Source organism: Ictalurus punctatus, chromosome 23 (assembly GCF_001660625.3).
Source record: "Ictalurus punctatus breed USDA103 chromosome 23, Coco_2.0, whole genome shotgun sequence".
NCBI lineage: Eukaryota > Metazoa > Chordata > Actinopteri > Siluriformes > Ictaluridae > Ictalurus > Ictalurus punctatus.
In genome coordinates this window covers 6,399,769-6,421,104 of record NC_030438.2, presented here as the reverse complement: position 1 = coordinate 6,421,104, position 21,336 = coordinate 6,399,769, and the positions used below count along the sequence as shown (strand labels likewise).

General features: G+C 41.1%; 3 protein-coding genes across 14 annotated transcripts in view; 1 reads left to right on the top strand and 2 right to left on the bottom strand.

The window, feature by feature from the left end:
• Positions 1-712, bottom strand: part of relch (RAB11 binding and LisH domain, coiled-coil and HEAT repeat containing) — a 55,839-nt gene extending 55,127 nt beyond the window's left edge. For 4 of the 5 annotated variants that reach the window (XM_017453133.3, XM_017453134.3, XM_017453136.3 and 1 more), the window contains exon 1: positions 78-711. In XM_017453133.3, coding sequence (XP_017308622.1) covers positions 78-519 — 442 coding nt within the window. In that variant the 5' untranslated portion in view covers positions 520-711. Of the gene's footprint in view, positions 1-77 lie in introns of all 5 variants that reach the window. The other variant, XM_017453139.3, reaches the window with a different exon arrangement.
• Positions 713-2,090: 1,378 nt separating this feature from the next.
• On the top strand, positions 2,091-19,154 carry LOC108256357 (centrosome and spindle pole-associated protein 1). 7 transcript variants are annotated; one of them, XM_017453130.2, is made up of 30 exons: positions 2,091-2,693; positions 3,322-3,394; positions 3,516-3,619; positions 4,878-4,958; positions 5,431-5,526; positions 5,639-6,006; positions 6,194-6,292; positions 7,730-7,803; positions 8,002-8,098; positions 8,357-8,414; positions 8,574-8,588; positions 8,875-9,182; positions 9,319-9,440; positions 10,125-10,212; positions 11,889-12,006; positions 12,417-12,564; positions 12,834-12,980; positions 13,246-13,361; positions 13,449-13,676; positions 13,782-13,913; positions 14,001-14,111; positions 14,630-14,696; positions 14,892-15,018; positions 15,429-15,559; positions 16,150-16,281; positions 16,633-16,676; positions 16,847-16,910; positions 17,217-17,311; positions 18,083-18,215; positions 18,669-19,154. In XM_017453130.2, exons 1-30 carry the CDS (start codon positions 2,607-2,609, stop codon positions 18,881-18,883), a joined length of 3,678 nt encoding a protein of 1,225 aa, XP_017308619.1. In that variant the 5' UTR covers positions 2,091-2,606; the 3' UTR covers positions 18,884-19,154. The 7 variants fall into 7 exon arrangements, with proteins under 7 accessions (XP_017308619.1, XP_017308616.1, XP_017308621.1 ...); XM_017453127.2 differs by having other exon boundaries at positions 8,842-9,182; XM_017453128.3 differs by having other exon boundaries at positions 2,092-2,693; positions 8,842-9,182; positions 13,249-13,361.
• An 870-nt stretch (positions 19,155-20,024) lies between these two features.
• The window catches only part of arfgef1 (ADP-ribosylation factor guanine nucleotide-exchange factor 1 (brefeldin A-inhibited)), a 49,452-nt gene continuing 48,140 nt past the window's right edge, over positions 20,025-21,336 (bottom strand). For both annotated transcript variants that reach the window (XM_017453125.3, XM_017453126.3), the window contains one exon: positions 20,025-21,294. In XM_017453125.3, the coding sequence (XP_017308614.1) occupies positions 21,139-21,294 (156 nt within the window). In that variant the 3' untranslated portion in view covers positions 20,025-21,138. The remainder of the gene's footprint in view (positions 21,295-21,336) is intronic.

Below are 21,336 nucleotides of genomic sequence, written 5' to 3'. Positions count from 1 at the left end.
AGGAAGATTTTTGGGATTCAGGAACTGACATTTCTGATGTAAGTGAATAAACGAGGCCAGACCGAGGTGAGACTTACTCAGAGCTCCTGCAGCACCGAGCCCGAGTCCCTGCTCCTTACAGGCGGGTGGTGTGGCGCTCTGCCGCTCGAAGTTGCCCGGGTTGGAGAAGTAATCGCGGAGCCTGGGCAGCTCCCTGCCGGCCTCCAGCAGCTCAGTGTGCAGCTCCAAGGCCGTGAGGATGTACTGATCTCGGAGGAGCTGCGCCGCGATCGCGTCCACGGACACCCGCGGGGGCTCAGCTCCACAGCCCGCCCCGGGGGCCGCACTTGTCCGTATGCTTGATAATAAAAGCGAGCCGGGATCCGCGCCAGTGGGCGGAGGGGAGAAGGGCCCGGGGCTCCGGCCTTGCGCCTCATCACTCGGGCTGCGCTGCTCGCTGTCACCGCCGTCGCGTCTCCGCCGCTCCGTTTCCTCCTCCGAGTCGCTCGCATTAAACGGGTTAACGCTGTCCGCCGCCATTTTTTTTTTTTTTTTTTTTTTAGGATTCCAGGAGAGGAAGTGAGCCGCCGCGCCGGCTGATGGACTGAACGGCAGCGAGTTCGGTTCTGATCGGTGACAGTTTCAGAGATCCGCTCGGCTGAATAGCATTTCAACAGCAACACCGCTGTCGGAATTTGTGTCCCACCCGTATTCCAACATATCCCGCCTCCCCCTCTAGGATTGGTCATATAAGTCATACTCAAAGAAGCCCGCTGATTGGACGTTGAGATGAAATGCTGTATTATTAGTGACGCGTCCGCCATATTGACTGGTCCGATTCGACTGTAAAGCCAGTTCAATTATCAGCCAAATAAAATCATACGGATATACTTTCGTAACGTTTAGAATAACGCATTAGTAATTTTACTCTGCGTCACAACGTATGATTAGTTTAATTTGGACTAACACCAGATAGTTTGAAAGTGAGGACGAACCCCGTAAATGACCTATTTACAAACCCTAAAATTAGATGATCTAATAAATATATCAAATTTGGTCCAGGTACGGTACAGTTATCTCAGTTGTTTTACTTTAATAACAAGTTCGCTGTCCAATCGGTGGAAGAATAGTACGTGTGAATTCTAACCAATCATAACGAAGGAGGCGGGATTTACCGGAATACAGGTAGGGAAAAAATAAAGGGCAACACCTGCCTCGGTTGTAAGAATTAGACTGTACTTCCATCTGTACCGGAAGTGACGTCCCTTTCCCAGCGTTTACCGGATATGCTATACCTTATCAGTTGTCATGGAATCACTACTGCAAACATAATACGCACATTTTTGTCTTTCTTTTTAAAGACTTTTCATATGTGTGTATTATTTATAGATATTAGATAATTAAGTATTTTTAAAGATATCATTATATATCATGTATATAACGGTAGCAATTGAGTTGTTTAGGGCCGTTCACTTTTATTCACTGTGTCTTATTCTTATTGCACCCTCTAGCGCCACTCTAATATACTGCAGTAATCCTTTAGCGGAAGTGGAAAGGATTTTTCAAATTAAAAGTTTCAAATTTTAGAAGCTGACTAGTCTTCAAATAAAATAGAAAACAAAGGTGCGCTAAGCAGTGTATGTGATTGTTGTTGTGACTACTGCATTAGCGATGATTAAAAAAAAAATCTAATAATTTTTCTAATACCACAGACAAAGGTGTTGAATTTGTGAATCTGATTGGTCAGAAGGTGCTTTCTGTATTAGTTTTCTGAAACAGCAACGCCAACTGTAAGATAAATCACGGTTTTATATTATATTGACGCCCTGGCGCTAATATGATTTCATTTTAATGACTTTGCGTGGTAACAGTAACTCTGTTGATTATTTTTCCCAATAATACTTCAACATGTTTTATTCCTTTACATAAACAGTGTAACCAGGACGTGTTTACGCTTTTATTGCTACAGTAATAACTTACATTTAAATGGACTTAAATCTCTGATACGAGTTCACGCAATGAGCTCAATGCGTTATTATTTTTTATTTGTTTATTTATTTATTTTGCGTTAACTCTTTTGCCAAAATAAGCTGCAAAATAACTTTTATTTTGGTATGCCGATAAGCCTCATTAGAACATCGCGGCTTTTTACGAGAAACAGCTGCGGTAATGAAGATATAACAGTAGATACTCCGTTTATACCGATTCTGAGCAAACAAAAAACGGAGTAAATGAGTATTTTGTGTTATAAGAAGCGTTCACTGTCGACTCTGGTGTTTAAGTAGTCAGAAAAGGAAGCTTATCGAGTGTTTATGGGAGTTTTAAATAAAGGAATACGTGTGCTGGCTACGCGCGCGCTCAGTTGATGTTCTGCGGTTGCCAGGATACCGTCGTGGTGACGCTTGTTGAATCTGAAATCTGAAATCTGACTGGCTGCTAATCAACCTCACGAGACCAACCTCTCGAGACCGTTTTTCTATTCTCGATCATAACGAGAAAAATACTAATGTTTGGTTGCTACTCTTCAGAGCCTGCGCTCCCCAAACAAGCGTTCTCACCAAGATATTCCGCTTACGCGGTCTAAATAGAAAAAAAAAAACAATCATTCAAAACAAGATAGTAGAAGTATGGGAACCGGCAGGAATGACATCTTTGTCGAAGAAAAATCGAAAATGGGGACAGAAAATGGATATATGCCTTATATGGAAATGAAGGTAACGTGGCTTGATTTACTTCCTGTCAGGAGGGCTTCGGGTCAGCGCGCGCGTGTGTTTTGAGTTTTATTAAAGGTGCAATTAGTCAATGTTTTTCGTTTCTTTTTGTTATGAATGATCTGGAAAGTTATGTAATTATGTTTAAAAAGTGTAACGTATTGTCTTAGAAAAAGTCTATTACGTAGTTTAGGGGGAACAAACAGTTTGGAAACCTTTTTTTTTTTTTTTTTTTTTTTTCAGGTCCGGAATTTTTTGTATTTGGATTGGCCGCATGTCAGTCACTTTTATACACACGCCCCCAACGCCTCTTCACATTCTCATAAATCGTTACGAGGAGAAGATGCGTGTTTATAGAGCTGTAACTTGGCTTTCAAACAGCTGAATATCTCGGAGCGATATCCGAAAGGGATCTCATGACGGTCCTTGCGAATGCTAATTCATATTAAAATAAATATTGTAAGTTTTAGGGGCGGAGCCTTGTGTCCTTGTGTGTCTTATTCAACAATTCAAGTTAACCCATTGAACTATTAGAGAACCCCCCCCCCCCCCCCCCCAAATCATCCCTAATGCACCTTTAAATAGTAACAGTATATTAATGGAAACTTCTTTCATTTTGCTGCTGTTTTAGTCACGCTTTGGTCAAAACACAGAGGAAACGGAGCCTCCTGGCAAAACCCCATCACAAACCAAGCAGAATAAAGGTGGGCTCGTAATCTGGCAATATATTAATAGATGAATATTCGACATTATCTATCTAAGTGTAGTTCTTAATGAATGAAAGAAAGAACGAATGATAAAGGTGGTGGTCTTTCTTGGTTTCAGATGAAGGGTATGGTTTAAGTTTGCAGCTGGGAGAGGAGTACGAGAAGAAGAAGCAAAAGCTGAAGGAAGAGCTTCGTCTGGATTACAGGCGCTATGTGTCTGAGGTGATCACTTATTCATTCAATCATTCATTCATTCATCTTTTGGACTCTCTTTATCCTGGTCGGGGTTGTGCGGGAGGTAAAACTGGGCATGGGGGGGTAGAAGCAGTGAAAGTGGTGTATTCCAGGTCCAGGATTGAGAATTTCTTGTCCTGTTCTACACAGCTGGTGATTTAACTAATGAATAAAAGGTGTGAAAGCAGGGAAACTGCTAGTCTCTAATGGAACCTAGATATCGAGCTACCTATATCTAGAATGTACTCTTGCAGGGTGCATTTAGTGTTGCCAGGCTTTACCACACGTGATCCGGCTTATCAGCTCATTAGCAAGCCCAGGTGAGGTTACTACAGGTGTCGAAGGAACACTGCACGCACACAGCAGGGAGACTAAAGCAGACATGACGAGTGTTAGACTGATTTGATTTTTCTTTAGAGAGCTGTGTAAACCTATTTGCTTCAAGGTATGAAGACGTGGTGTATGGAAATATGTACACTACTAGTCAAGTTTGTGGACACTTGGCTGAAATGTTTCTCGTGATGTTAAAAAGCTTTTGATCTGAAGGTGTGTGATTAAACGTTTGAAATCGGTGTCGTAGACAAAAATATAATCGTGCCGACATGTTCGCTTCTTTCATTAGAAAACTAACATTTTATTTACAAACAATCTTTTTAATGGACGACTCGGAGCGAAATATTCCAAAAAGTAGCAGATAAGAGTCCAGCATCGGTGTGAACTCCGTTAATGCTGTTTAAAACCATCTCAGGGAAATTCCTCAAGAAATCGGATGAAAAAACGCCAAGAATACATTTCTGGAAATTCTAGGCAAAAAGCGTGTCTCCTTTGAAGATGCTAAAATATTAAATTATTTTAGATTTATTTGCGATTTTTTTTAAATTATTATTATTATCATGATATAATTCCCACAGTTTCATTTGTGTCACTACAGAGTTTTGATGACTATTAATATTATTCTAAAATGTATAAAAATAAAGAATGAGTGTGTCTAAACTTTTGACCTGTACTATATATTTAAATGTTTTTTAAAAACAAAAACAAAACAGATGTCCTGTGGTTTGTTATATTGACAGCTGATGTTAGAATTCATTTTCACTTTCACAGAGGATGTCTCTATCCTCATTCGTGTGTGTGTGTGTGTATATATACATAATATATGTGTAAGGCAGTCCAGTCCAGAAATTTGTTTATGTATAACAATTTTCTGAAGTTATAACGCAGCACTTATTTTGGTTTTACATTTTAGAAACAAAACATCACTGCCAACAAGTCATTCTCTCAACACCAAACACTGTCTCTGCCTACAAGCAAGAGAAGATCTCCTAAAGTGAGTGTATTTGTGTGGGGGTGGGGGGGGTTGTGTTTGCAGTAGACGGTAATCAAAGGAGCGAATTGGTTACGTATATCGCGTAACGCAAAACCAGCTTATCACAATAGAGCGACAAGCTTAAAAGGAACTGGAGTTTGTTCATACATGTTGACTTTAAGAGATTTGGTGTCCGGTAACAACACTATGTATTGATGTTTGGGTCTGTCGCTGGTTGGTACAACGCTATAATCACTGCTGAGTTGGAGTGATCGCTCTGGTATACTGTATATTGTTACATGAATGTCGTTCTGCTTTGCTGTCTCACGCTCATCAGAGTTTAACTTTAGCTTGACCTATAATTTGTAGCTCACGATATTATTAAAGTAACCATTATGAGAATAGCTCATGGTTTACTTTTGTAGACTTAAATCCGTAGGTAAATTATTTGTGGCTTTAAATTTGAGCGGTATTTTTTAAAAAATTTTATCAGGACAAATTGCAAACTGAGGGGATTAAGGACTACAGCCCGTTACTCCGAGGATACGAGGAAATACAGAAGAAAAGAGAAACTTCAAACGCACCACAGGTTTGAGTTGATTTCATTTCATCTAAATTATGCTGAAGGTCAGTAAATGGAGGGGACAAAGTAGAGGGGTCTGAAGGCCCCAGTCTTTTAAATGAACTTGTCATTTGTCTAGCCCCAGCCCCGTATTAAAGATAACGTCATCTCCACAACTTCATACCGTCCATCGTTTACTCCAAAAACACGAGGACGGATGAGTCCAGAGAGGACGCAGTATTCCAAGGGAGACAACCTGCCTGAACCCGTGCCCAGCGCTGCCCCGATGCCAGGACGAAGAGGTTTGGAGGACGCACCCAAACGCTGGCACAGGAGGTCCAGGAGGGAGCGCTACACCTCTGAGGAGGAGCTGAACTCTGACGAGGAGCTGAACTCTGATGAGGAACAAGAGGAACTCGAGCTCCTGCAGAAAAGGAGGCCCAAATATCGAACTGAGCCTGCGTTAGCTGGCAGGAGACACCGAAAACTCCAACACCGAGCTAATCGGTGTGTTGCAGTAATACACGTTCCTCCGTTGCATTTGTGTGGGGTGTTTTTTTTTTGTTTTTTTGTTTTTTTTTGTTTATTTGTTTGTTTTGTTTCTTTCTTCAAATCTGTTTGCATTTGATTTGACTGCCATAGACGAGTTCCCGGAGCGTGTCGTTAAGCTGATTTTTGTATTCCTACCGAACAGGTTGACTCGGGATAGAAGAGAAGTGGAGGTTCCTGATGTTCAGGAAGAGTACTATCCAGAGGAAAACAGACGAACTCCACCAACACCGATTAAAGCCAAGTACTGCTTTTTGGAGCAATTTACATGCATTGGGTTTTTGAATGTTGGGGTTTAAGTGAGGGTGAAATTAAAGTGCGTTAAGTAGTTAATGAGGCAATGCACAGATAAATCCTCTTCTATTTTGCGTTTGCTTGTGGTGGAAACTAGGGATGAAACGGTTACCGGTTTCACGATGAACCACAATAAAATTCCCCCATTGTTAGCATTACCGTGTCATGTTTAATCATGAAAACCGTGTGCAATTATCGTGAGTTTTGTAAAACTCGTGGTAAAAGCTGTCTACACACCCTGCATGAGTCTGACGCAGGCGCAGCATGCCACATTGTCTTTTGAGCGTGAACACGGGCGCTACAATTTAAAAACCGAAACCGGCTGCTCGATTCGGTATGAGTCGGAGTCGCAGCACAGATGAGCAGTGGTCAGATTTAATTTATTATCTGATGAAAGTGACGACTGGCGGGAAGAGTGAGGCGAGCTGACTGACGAGATGATGGCGTAAGATTTGGTTTAATAAGCGAGTTTGTCATTGTACTGTTTTGTTGCTATGTGTTTCATTAAGAATGATAATAAACCCACCATTCTAGCAATTGTAATTCGAACGTAAATGCACACGGCTGCACGGGCATTGACCAGCGATTTTAAAAGCGAGGCGGAGAAAGAGGGAAATGCTCCAAAGCCCCCTTTCACAGCAACTCCTTTTTTTTTTTTTTTTTTTTTTTTTTTTTTTTTTTTTATGGCAAGCTCTGCAGGCAAGGTTACCATCTTCTATTACATTTCCCTCAGCATTTTTATAAAATCCAAAATACGACCACACTTTGGATTTGGTCCTCTTGAAAGGTTGGAAAGTCTCCTGAGCGCCGTCACTGCCTTCTGGCGTGTTCTCTAACTCAACTAAACAAGCCTAGTGACAACCATCCAACACTTTATAGTCAAATATAAAGCCTGTTTAAACGATTTCTATTGTGTGTGTCAGGACTTTTTGTACTTTTTCAGCACATTTTAACAATACCGTGATTTTAATATTGATAACCGCGATGGTTTTGCTCACAGTAATTGTGATATGAAGATTTCATACCGTTACAGCTCTAATGGAAACCCAGGAATTCATTCTTTTCTTTCTTTATTTATTTAATGCTGGTTTTTGAGTTTGTTTCAGTCAGGCTTTCCTTTCATCTCGATCAGGGTGTCCATATGCAAAAGAGATGAAGTCAGCCAGAATGTGCAAGAACGGATAAGATTTATTAGGTAGCTTACTGGGTGGAAGCATCGATCTGTAGAAAGATGGGAAGTGCTGCAGATCAGACCTTTTTGCAAAGTGTTTCTCTGATCTGCTGGGTGTGGGATTTAGAGCCATGGAACAGTTTGAGGCAGATCACAATGTGAGGTGGACTGGACTGTCCTTCTGGTTTTGATTTTGGTTTCTGCTTTGTCCTGCAGTCCACTAGGACCCGCGCAAACCAGAGCTGCTAATAAGAAGAACATGACCGATTTTGCCACAGGACTTATGATTGGTAAGATTAGTCGCGTCATCACCTCCTCCTTTATAAAGGCATACCTGATTTATTATTTATGGCCATATAGACAAATTGTCTGTTTGAATGACCTGCACTGCGGAGATTTATCTTTTAAAACCTGTAAATTTGCTGGATCCTGCTTAAAAATGTGTTTTTGTGTGGGGGTTTAAAAAAAAAAATTATTCACTCACACAGGGGCTGCTGAGAGCAAGGAGGCTGTTCAGAGAAGGAAGGAGCGCTATAGACAGGAGCTGCTGGAGCAAATGGCTGAACAGTGCAGAAATAAGAAAAAGTGGGTGCATTGCGCTGTGGGAGGATTTATAACACGATTACCTGCCTCTCATTCAGTTATTATGAAAACTCTTATTTTCACACAAATATCTTGCATTCATCTGCTATGGCTGTGTGGGTTAACTGATCAATCAATGCTTTCTTGCTTAATACGTGATGCCAGTATTTTGTTTTAGCTGCATTATAACTGCGAAATGAAACAGATTGAAAATGTTTGTCATAATATCCAATATTCTTTATAATAACTTATATTTTGTAGGGAGAAGGAGCTGGAATTGAGAGTTGCTGCTACGGGAGCTACTGACCCAGAGAAAGAGGTATTCGAGTCATTACACCGTAGTCGATAGTAGTCGCATACTGTATCAGTGGGATACAGAAATAGTTCTGTAAGCCACTTGTTTTAATATATTTGTGATCTGAGAGTGAATATTGCTGTGTGGTGCCTGATACCTGCCTTGTGATTGTTGTGTTTATAGCACCATCAGAAGCAGGTAAATGTGTATCTCTTTTTGTATACACTAGATGGCAGGCTTGCTTTGCTCTTCTATTTTTCGTTGCAACACGTTCCTGTAAATTCCACCACAAGTTGTCTTTTTTTTTATATACATGTATGTATGTGTGTGTGTGTATATATAACATTTGTCCCCCCCCCCCCCCCCCCCCCCCGAACCTCATTCTGTTCATGTTTTACACTATTATTTTATTCGCATTCTATTAGTACAACATGCTTTTTTGTTGTTTCAGTATATGACCGTGTACCTGCCTGGTCTCCCACAGCCTGACCGGATTAAGCAGTTTGGTGCTGTAAGGAGGGAGCATGAAGGCAGGAGACGAGACGTGCCGTACAAGCCCGGAATGGGACTGGACACCCTCGGAGCAGACGTGGATAAGAAGACGCAAGTAGAGAGAGTGCCGCCTGAGAGACCGCGCATGGCCTTCCAGTCTCCTATTCTGGAATACAGTGCCGCTCTGGGGCACCTGGGTAACACCGCGAGCACCGGACTCGGGAACAGCGGCGGCGCAGCCTTCAGTGAAAATGTTCAGAATGACCTCTCTGGAACTATCGGAGAAATGGTCGCCCCCAGGTGATCTTTATAACCCACGTTCTACAGTCATTTTACCTGGCATGGCACAATGCTGGTCCAGTTTATTAAGTATGACTTTCATCTAATCTATAAACTGTATTTATTTTATAAACTGTTGTTTGTACTGTGGTCTTAGAGTTGCGAGAATTCCTCCTCCTCCACTGGCACCCACCCTCTCCGAGGCATACAGCACTCCATACGATGAAGCCTACTACTACTATGGAGCTAGGAATCCCTTAGACCCTAATCTGACCTACTGTGAGCGTTTTTCACATCGATTTGGTGTTTTTGAATAAATGTTACGTTTTACTAGCCCATTTAATGTGTGATGATTCTAGCAGGCCTTAGTGGGTAGGACAAAATATATTAAAAGTGAAAACTTTTATTTATTTATTCATTCATTTTTAAAATTGTTTTTAAAGCTTTTCAGGTTGTCTGTGTGTCCATCTGAGATTCTCGTTAGTGCGTTATCTCATAAACAATGGCCGGATTATTTTTGTTTTTTTTGTTTTGTATTTTTAAAAAAGACATTTGTTTGGATTTATTATATGGAATTATTATTGTAACCAGCAGATGAACTGATGAGTCACAGCAAGAGCCAAATGCCTGACTTTAGTATTTCTTCAACAGCTTCCTTCCTGGTTGAGGAATATAATTTAAGGTTATTTGAGTCATACAAATTAGTAATAAAAAGGACTAGACTTGTTTTTATGGCTGAGTGTGTTATGGGTTTTATACAGTGTGTTTTATATTTCTGGAGTCTGCCAATATAAAATACCTTTCGAGACCAATCTTTAGTATTAGGTATTATTTTAACGTTTTCAAACCACTTTTAACATTATCCATACATCGTCTAGTGTGTTACTATGTACATCATCTTAAGAAGGTATGCAGTCTAATTGTGTGTGTGTGTGTGTGTGTGTGTGTGTGTGTGTGTGTTAGATGGACCTCCATCACTGCAGCCGTCACGTAATATCCCAGCCGAATCAGTCACAGCGGTCCATCAGCCTCCAGCTGGAATCTTTGCACAGTAGGTGCTCTTTATCCTGTCTTTGAATCACTTGATGTGTATTTCATTCATTTAGTATCTTGATGATCCTTATAAAGAAGCTTCCCTTGAACGGAGGCCGGTTCATTTGTCCTAGTCTTAATAAATGACACTTTCAGCAGGGGTCCTCCAACTGAAAAATCGGCCTAAAATAATTCCTCGTTAAGCACTGGTCTTGTCTTTTTATTTGCTGTAAGGCCACTGCTTGTGATTATTTGCACAAAAGTAGCAGATCATTGTAATATAGGATTAAAATGTGCGGGGGTGGTGAGTTTTAGTCTGTCTGGTTGAAAGTAGGAAGTGTTTTTCACTCCCCTTTACAGTGTTGTCTGTAGATGTTTTTTTTGGCTAGTTGGTGTTTGCTGCAGTGATGGTTGCTCTTAGTATTGACCTCATTGTGCTGAATTTTGTTTAATATGTCTAGTCAGGTTACTTGTATTGTAGGATGAGCCTGCAGCTCTTTCTCTTGATGAACGTGGCACTGTACGAGCCCTGGCAAAAAAATAATGGAATCACCACACTTCAAGGATGTTCTCCTAGGTTTTTTTTTTTTTTTTTCTTCCCTTTCTCCCCCTGGGCAAATAATCAAATCGCAGATATGACGCACACAACAGTTTTTGTTTTAATACCTGAACAATCTGGCATCGTAAAACATGCAAACAAGTTAAATGAATTTTGATTAATGCTTTTTTTTTTTTTTTCTTTTTACTTTTTTTTTTTTTTAAATCAAGTAGAGGAAAAATTTTTGGAATCATCCAAAAAAAATAAAAAATCACACACGCTAAGTATTTTGTTGCTCCTCCTCAGACTTTTCTTCCTTTGAGGCCTTGACTTCACTAATGAAAACTGATATTCTCCATCAAATTGGTTCCAGCTTTCTCGAATAGCAGTTAACTGATCAGCTTTGCAGGGCGGAGCCTTGTCATGGACCAATATATATAAAATATTTCTTGATTGAGATCTGGACTGTTTGCTGGCCTGGTCATGAAGTTGTTCTGCTTTTCCTGAAGAAAAGCTTTAACACTCATTGCTCTGTGGCAAGATGCCTTATCCTGAAAAATTACTTCACCACCAGCCCTATTTTCTATCGACGGAATGAGAAAAGTGTCCCAAATTTCAGCGTACACCTGTGCATTGACTGTTGAGGTCTCCCCTGGTCCTTAACCTGATGTGCAACCCCATATGGTTTCATCCAATCATCCACGCTGCATGATTGCTTCTCTTCTCTTTAGCCCACTGTAACCTTGTTTTCTTCTGTTTAGGTGTTGGTGCTGGTTTTCGTTTGTCTTTTCTACACACTTAATGTCTGTAAGGACTCTTAACTGCAAACTAATTAGCATTTTTTAGATTTGTGTGGGGATTTTAGAAATGCAAATTACAAGGTGATTTTCCTTTTCCCTCAACATTGAGAGATTCCATAACGCCATTAATTAAAATAATTGTGTTTCGGTTACGAAGGTGATTTCATAATTTTTCGCCACGGATAATACACGTTACATAGCTTCACCTTGTAGCTTTTTTTTAATGGCTACAAGTAGGAGTAAATAATCATTTATCCCTATTAATTGTGATATTTACTGTGGTATCAGCATCAAAGCCAAATTTAGATTTGGCTTTCTATGTACTATAAATAAGAATAATCTCTAATCTTTCCATAGACCAGTTTCCCGGCATGGCGTTTCTCCTACTAGAATTGGGATTGGAGCATATCCCTCTGATAGGCACCAACATCCCAAGGAACATGTTCTAAGCTACAAGGATGCACTTAAACAACAGGTAAAATATAAAGTGTGTGTATATAAAGTGTATATAATGGTACTGCAGGCTGACCACAACCAGCAGTTATAAAAAAAAAAATTTAAAATTCTGAAAACATGCTTCTTTTACATTGGTCAGCCGATCGCATTAACATTATAAACAGGGATATAGCTCATTACAGCTCAGTGTAGTATTGAACTCCTAAATATGAGTACCTTTGGAGCACTATGATGGCAGGAGAGGAGCCAGCTAGTCAGTCTAATGATTAGTATTTTGACGGGAAGCGATCAGGCAGGAGTGGTGTTGGCGTTTTTGTGAGGTAACGGAAAACCAAGAGGCATATCTTGGGTCAATCTTGGGTCAAAATAAATAACAATTTATAGATATTAAGTCGTCATGAAACGATATGGTTTTGTTTCCTTCCACAGATTGAAGACAGGCAGGAAAGGAGGAGACTGGAGAAGGAGGAAAAGAAAAGCTACGAGGCTAAACTGGAGGCGGAGATGAAAGCCTTTGAGCCGTGGGGAAGAGGAGGAGCTGGAGCTCCGCTTAGGGATGACCATGGAAACCTCATCAGTAAGGCCACGCTAATTTCTTTAATATTTCCCAATTTCTCTCTGCATCTTTTAAAATGTCCTATTGTCGATTTTTGTTTTATTTTACTATCAGATCACAGTTTTAATTTTATAATGCAGTACTTGATATTAAAGTACTGAATAATCACTGATACTTCGCTACCAAGAGTATGCCAGTAAGATTCCCTGCAAGATTCTGTTGCCGAGTTGTATGAAACGGCAAATGTAAAGCTAAGAATTAGTGTGATCGCTTTCTTTGTCCATTTCTAGGTGATCTAAAGCTCATGCACAGGACTAACGAGGCACACGCGGACCCGGAATCACATAACAGAACAGCCGTAGCATCAGTGGATTGGACTGGAGCTGTGCCAAGAGCAGAGGATAAGGATTCTTTACAAAGTGTATTAGATAACAAAGGTGTGTGTGTGTGAGTATGTGTGTAAACGCTGTGAGAGCTAATCTTAAAGGGATACTTTGGTCGTTTTTGCATATATAATAGTGTGTATGCATGTACACTTTAAATAACTGATTCGATGCTTGATTTCATTTTTTATGTACATGGATTAAATGATATTTGACCAAATATCTAATTGAATTTAATTAGGTATTCCAGGTGTTTTCTGTACTCACCAATGGCTTAAGCTTTTAATGAGTTTTCGTGAGCTCTTATTTCCCTCCCCAGCAGTTTCCTCCTTCACCCGGCCCTCGCCACACGCCCGGGGAAACGTGTTCCGCGAGCTCCCGACACCGCAGCAGGTCCGTGAGCAGGAGAGGTACAAGGACAGTCTGAAACAGCAGGTATAGAGCGTTTCCCATCATGCTTTCGCCATATGCTTTTGAAACCTGGTTCTGATTGAGATGACCTGGGATTTTGGGCACAAACAGATCGAGGAGAAGCGACGGATGGAGGCAGAGAGGAAGAAGAAGCTGCAGGAGGAGGAGGAGGAGAAGGAGAAGAAGCTGGCTGAAGAGAGAGCGTGCATACAGAGGAAGTTTGAGGAGGAGAAGAGGCTGGAGGAGGAGAAGAAGGAGAAGAAGCTGGCTAAAGAGAGAGCATGCATGCAGTGGCATTTTGAGGAGGAACAGAAGAAGGAAAAACGTAAAGAAATGGAAGTGTGTTCCCATGCTTTTCGCACTAACTAACTAAGGAATCCTCCACACGAAACAACCCCCCATCCAGTTTTTGTATGAATTAGCATGCTCCCTGTTCTTTTGCAGCAAAACGCCAGAAAGCAGGAGATAATCCGTCAAGCCGAGGAGGCCAAAAAGAAAAGGACCGAGGAAGAAGAGAAGGCGAACGATGCAGTTAAGCAGCAGTACGATCGGGAAACGCAAGCCCGGCTGGAGAAGGTCCGTGCATCGATTTGCTCGTTAAGTGTTTTGGTGTTTACTCGCACGTCTCCAGTTGTACTGATGGTTTGTTTTGTGAATCCAAAGGACGTCAGGTCTCATTCACCGCCTGTCCCTACACACCAAAAGAGACTGGGCCACCAGGTTCCTCCCAGACCGCCTTCAGTCGAGAGCCAACGGTCAGCTACAGCTTTCTCTGTGAGTCACTCATGAACACAACACTAGCGATGGAGGAGTCATAAAAGTGCTTGATTTCTAATGGTAGTGTTTCAAAGAAACTATATATATTTCTTAAAATATAAAATATATTTGTTGCTAGCTTCTAGAAAGGTAAAACGATTACATACTCGCTAACTTTTATGCCTGGCTAACCGGTTCAACTTAAATCCAAGATATGAACCAGCAAGAACATGTTGGGGGGGGGGCACACATCCTGTATAATTAACTTGAAATGTACAATTAAAAAAATTATTTAAAAAAAAAATTGTCAAATATACACTGAAGGATCATCTACGAAGTGGGAAATATTTGGTTTTGAACAGCTTTTCTAAAATTAAATTCTGTCATCAGAGAGCTTGCCTTCTGATGGGATGTGACTGACAAACGAATGGGGGGGGGCTAGAAAGTGTGCGGTGTGATTATTTATTTATTTATTTATTTATTTATTTCTTTCTTTCTTTCTTTCTTTCTTTCTTTCTTTCCCTCCTCCCCCATAGGTTGGGTCTATTTCCACTCCCCAGTCCCCACCTGTTCCTGCACGGAGGAACGAGATCAGAGCAGCAGGTAAATTTTCCTGAACTTCTCACACAAAAAAAAAACTTTTTTGGTTGAACAAATAACTTATTTTGGTTACTATTATTTAGCTACAGTACTAAGGTCAGTGGAAGTACCTCACCTAGGTTGTGAAATGAATGAATGTGTGTGTGTGTGTGTGTGTGTGTGTGTGTGTGTGTGTGTGTGTGTGTGTGTGTGTTTTAGAGGAACAGCGGGGCATGATCAGGGAGTTGTCAGTTCTGCGTAGGAAACTCAGAAGTGAGCAGAAGCAGCTTGAAGGGCAGCTGCTACAAGCCGACAGAGCGGATACACAAACTCCCTTGAAAAACAGGTAATGCGTTTGCTAACGTTTGCTTTACACTGCATACTTTATGACCTATAAACACTGCGTTCATAAACATTTAAGGTAATTTCTTGTAGGTTAAGTAGTCACTGATCCTGAACTGAGTATTAGATCTATAAGTCAGTTCAGTGTGAGGCCATCCTTGAGTTGTTGCCTGCGTATGAGTGTGTGAGAGTGTGAGAGATGTGGACCTGTTAAACGCTCTCATCAGCTTACACCAACACACTGTGTAATCCTCTTTTCTATCCCACAGTGAAAGGGCCTCTTTGTGTACTATGTGAATGGCATTATAGTGGTTTTAATGATTGAATAATCAGTTAACGTGTGTGTGTGTGTGTGTGTGTGTGTGTGTGTGTGTGTGTGTGTGTGTGTGTGTGTGTGTGTGTTTGGGGACACAGAGCGCGACCTCTATTGAACGCCTTTGACATGGCCAGGCTGCGGATACAGGTGCCTGTAGGGAGACCAGCGTCGAACACCAGACCAGTGAACAGGCAGGTCATGCAGGACTTCAACCAGCTCAAGTACAGAGGTAAAAATCCTGAGGTGCTGTATAGAGGACTGTGTTACACAGGCAGAGCTTCATGAGGACACCAAACTTATGATTCGATAACCAAATAGAGATTCACGGTGTCTGTAAAGTGTACCTTATATAACACGAACTGCCTCACACGTTAAACGTTAAATAAACTTAAATGTGTGTATAAACTAGGTCTGCATTATTATACGGTGTAAATGTTGTGGCCCTGGATGAACGTAATTCTGGATAAAATGTAAGCGTACAACGGGAAGGTTGGTTTGTTGGGCTGGAATATGAAGTTTGTCTCTCTTGTGCTTCATGTCCAACAGAACACACACACTTCCAGTTCTGTAGGGAAAAAATAAATAAATAAATAAAATGGAAGTGTCCTGAAGTGTTTTTGGGCTTAGTAACAGAATCTGTAAATATCATGGCAGTGTATGGTATACAGTATGTGGTTGATTTTAGAGCGTTCTCTCGCACGAACATGCTGCAGGGGTGTAGCAAACTCTGCTGCTTGCCCTGTCAGTCACACAGTGATGGAGGTGTGTGTGTGTGTGTGTGTGTGTGTGTGTGTGTGTGTGTGTGTGGATTTCTTGTAGACAGCGAGTCTCGTGAAGAAGTGAGGCAGGCGTATCCTGAACCACCCAGCGACGACGCCAGCCTGGAGATCCAGCAGCAGGCCCTGCTCCGAGAGCAACAGCGGCGACTCGACGACATGCAGAGTCTCGTCGGTCGGACAGACACGCAAACACGCACGCATACGAACAAACGCGCGTTATACACAGGAAATGAACGGGTGGCTGATGTAGATAAGGGCTGATCCCAATCACATTCATTCACTTTGGGGTTTTTTTTTGTTTGTTTTTTTTTTCCTCTCCACTTTATAACACATGAATAAAAACAAATGAATCCTGATCTAGAACTGTCTCCTGGAATGAACATGATTATTTTTATTTTCCGCCATACATCTGTTATGGCTAGAGTTGAGCACGCAGTCCCTTAAGTCTTGTTTTCATGCACGTACATACACACACATGCATGCGCGCACTCTCCTTTGTATTGACTTGTCTCTCTTGTATTAGATTACTTTGACCTGTCTTCTCCCATGAAGCCTGGTCCTCATCAGGTGAGTGAGAAGCCATGCATCAGGCCTGACCTGCTTCCGTGTGACCCACTTTTCTGTGGTCTTTCGTTCTTTCAGACAAACTGCACCGCACTCCCTCTCCCCCTGACATCACTGTTTATTAACCTGATGATGTTGTTTTTTTTTTATAATCGATGTGGTTATACCTACAGAGGGACATCTATGCTGAAGAGGCTGAGGGAGACACTCTATTAGAGTCTGAGAGTGCTTTTATTGGTGAGCTGATTCAAAAAATCATAATTCATTAATAAATAAAAAATTTCTTTATTTTAAAGAAATCTCAATCCCTCTCAATGATTGCAGAAGGTGTCCTAGGTCTAGACAGGTCTTAAACATTTATATTATTCTGTGTGGTGTACAATTATGTAAAACCATAAATATTATTAATAATAATTACAACTCTTGATTTCAGCTTCCCAGTCATGACTACCGGTTCACGAGAAACATTAAATGAATTCATTCTGTCTTCACCATAAGCGACATTGCATAATATTATGACTTCTTGTTTTCGTTCCTGTGCAGACGCTAACGGTTATTCCTTCCCATTAACGCCGCACTCTGATCGAATCTCTGCCAGGGAGAGAAGACGGCGAGCCAGGAGGACGGACTTCTCTGACGTAAGCGCTCCTGGTTCTGTTACGTGTGACTCGCACTGATGTACAAAATGTATTGGGCGGGGTCTCAGGTTTTTTTTTGTTTGTTTGTTTGTTTGTTTGTTTTTGCTGCAAGACCCCTTTAACTGTGAAATCAACAACGTCCACAGACTTCCGTATAGTTTTATTTTACGAACATAATCTCAGACTGACACGTTGAGCTAAAATTAAACCCGGTCAGTTCAAGTGTTCGTTTCTGTAATAATACACACTACTGGTCAAAAGTTTGTGGACGCTCCACTGAAATGTTCTTACCAGGTTATGTGGATAAGAGATCATACATGAACATGCTTCTAAAGTTTTGTGACCATAGCTCGATTGTAATTGTGTGAAATTCCTGCTGTAATCTGATTGGCTGAAAGCGCCAGCCATTTTTGAATTTGTAATTCACTGATGATGATGATGATGATGATGATGATGGATTAAACATCCAGTTACAGGTTAGTAGACTCGTGCAGCACTCTGAATTGCATCTTATTTGGACTTTTGCTTCCTGGGGAAAGAAAAGTAGTTACTGTAGTTTTACAGTAGAGAGGGGTTAAAACATATCTATAGGGTTTCAGGACTACTTGATTGGACCCTGAATCACATTGATGAAAGTGGGTTATGATATCCTGTAAATAAAATGTAAAAATAATTGCAATGCCTTTTGGCTATGCTTCACACGTCCCTGGTGGTCTTCAGTTTGGGAACTGTGGGTCTGGGTTTTTTTATTTAATATTTTATTTATTTCAGAGTGTGGAAACCCCCAGCAGAGAGATCAGCTATTCTCGGGGCTCAGCAGACAGCTTCCAGCTGGACCGAGTGCGAGAGCTGAACCAGCGCAGGCTGAGAGTGTTGGAGGACATGAGCGAGAGGGACAGATCAGGTGAGAGAGCGAGCAAGAAACTCCTGAATGCAAAGCTCATACTCTGATCCCGAGGGAATTTCCACCATGTATCTTTTGTTAAATAGCAGTAGAAACCAGTAGAAGTCCTGTTTTTGGAGGTGACTTGCATTTTAGCGGTAATTTAAGATGTTGGTCACTTTCGCTGGTGATCTTGTACTGATGAGGAACAAATAAAGAGGAGTACTGTTTCAGAGTTTGTTGTTTTTGTATGTTTTTAAAAAATAAATAAATAAAAAGGTATTTGGTTTGATGTTCAGGTCTTTTGATTTGATTTCAGTTCATTCTGGTAGAAAGAGAAACTCTGCCACAAACAGGTTTTAATTTTTATCACTAGATGTTTTTAAGATAATCAGAAGTTACTTATTTAAAAAATCCTCTTCCTATGTTGAATGTTGTAATCAACTATTATAATAATCTGTCGTTCCTGTCCAGGAGAAATATCTGTCGATGAAGAGGACGAACTTTGGCGGCAGGGGACTCCGTCTCCAGACCTTGCCCGCCGTGTTTCTACAACAACCGTTGCCACGGAGGCCTGGCTCCGCCCCGGCACCACAGAGACGCTGAAGAAGCTGATGGCAGGTCGAAGGCCGTCCAGCCGAGACCTGCTGAGAGACAAATGGGACGCACCGTCCACTTACCACGGCTAGTGCGTGATCGATTTGTTGCATGCCCGGGTTTGTTTCACAGCAGCAAAGTCGACAAACAGTCGTACCGGCAATAGGGGTCTGAAAGCAGTGATGAATCTCTAGAGGGGCAGAGCACTGTGTGTGTGTCCTGCCAGCCAGCAGGATTTACTGTACTGTGTTGCTCTGGTACAGATTAAAGTAGATAACCTATTTGGGTTTACATCTTTTATGTATAATATGATTAAGATAGTATTTTAAATATGAAATAAATTTATTTTTTAAGTTCCTGGGATCCATGTGTGTTGAGAATGTTTTGTTGATGCTCATGTGACATGTCTGTCAACCACTGGCGCAGAAAATCCTCTTGGTCAGTATTTATATACTGGGTGGGGTTTAAGGGTATCTGAGATGCAGGTTTTCATTCTAACAAAGCAGAATCCCCACCCGCGTCTATAGTGTGGTGCAGGGATGATGTCATTTTGTACAGGAAAGTTAGCATCACCCTGGTTCCCTAGACAAAAACCCAATAGGATTTTCAGACAGGCTTTTGGAGTATAATGAATAAAAAATATCTATCTCCACTCATCTGTTATGAAGATATACATACATAGGCATATTATTGTTCCTTAATTGAGTTTGTAAATTTTGGAGGGATTACATGTAGAATAAAACAATTTCCATACACAAACAATAAACCTTTTTATTATGGCTTGTCTTGGATAAGCCATAAGAATAAATATTTGCGTACAAGTTCATGGCCCTCCATGAGAAAGTTTTTTAAAAAATCAGTATTTCTGCAATCTCTAATGTGGAAAAGGGTCAAATGGACCCCTAACATAAGAGGAGGGTTAAACGGCTGGAATCAGGTGTGACTCCTGCTTGATTGGAATGAAAATCTTTTGCGGATATCATTAGACACCCCTGGTCTGATTTACCACTCACTGAGAGACGTAAATCGGCTGTCCCATAAATGCGCTTGGTATTTATTAACGTGCGGACACGAGTACGTCGAAAATCAAACTCCTACCAGATTGGCAAGTTTCAATAACATTAAGTTTGGTTTAACAACAAAAGATTCATAAGAATAGTAGATTCATGTACAGGAGAAAAAGAGAAACAAAACCTTGACCAAAAATTGACCTGAGCGTGTATAAACAATACCTTACACAGTTGTACAGATCGTTTATTCCACATAGAAAACTTTACAGTGCTGTACCATTATACACTTCACCCACCGTAATCAGGAATGCTTCAGCTCGACCGTCTCTAAGCGCAATGATTCAGTCTGTCCTCTAGAACACAACCCCATCCCCAAACCAAAGAGAAGATTTAAATATATTAGCTTTTTAAATTTGTACACATACAGTGAAGCTTACGTCAGGATTATATAGACCAGTGACTCAGATGCAGCTCACATCAGGGTGCAATCTCTCCCCGTCTCTCTTTTTTTTTTCCTACCCCTATGTTCCAGTATTGAAGGATCCCCAGATGTTACCTTCTTTATACGTTTTACCTTTAAAAAAAAAAAAGCATCAGTACATATAAAATGGAATAATTTAACTATATATATAGTGTGTGTGTATATATATAGTTGATTGATTGATAGATAAGGTATCAATTAGAAATCGTATTGGACAATCTGGGAGAGATGGCATAGTTAAATAAATTATCACAAAAGTAAAAATCTCCAGTGCATTTGAAAAGGAAAACGAGTGCAGCAAATTCAGACAAACAAACAAAAAAAGATTTAGAAATAAAATCTAGTGTTATGGGATTATTTTACAAGCCTCTTTTTCTGTACAACTAGATCACGGATTAAGGAGCTATTCATGCTAATGTTAGCCATTAGCAGTGCAAAACCAAAAAAAGGACATTAGAATAGTTGAGCAACAGCCGTTACTCGTTATCCGGACTAATTACTAAGTGTTTAACTCGATGGTGACTCTTCATCGTTCTTCACACAGCGTGAACTTTATGTTGAAATTTTATCTACTCGGGATCCCTGAGGATCTCCAACGTCGAGGAGTTGAAATAGTCGGTCGTTACCGCGATCCGGATCCTGTGGATGATTTACGAGTCTTAAACGTGCCCGTGATTATTTCCAGTCTAGACGCGGTCTAGTCTCGAACATTGCTAGAAGTACCATCAAGACACTCTTCTAGAAGCTTCCGGTCGCATCCTTTTAGGGCGTCTGGAGTGCGCTGCGTTTGGGGAGAGATTAGATCACGATCGTAAACCAGTCGGACGGGCGGATAAGAGGAGAACGAGGCACAGCTCTAGGCCTCTTGCTGCGGTTCCAGAGTGTGAGCGATGTGGAACACGAGCCCGATGCGCAGGAAGAACTTCCTCAGGACGGCTCTCAGCTCGGGGATCAGGTCGAACTGCATGATGTCACACAGCAGCGGGTAGTAACGGGAGGCGTGGGCCTTGAACTGAACACACACACACACACACACACACACACACACACACAC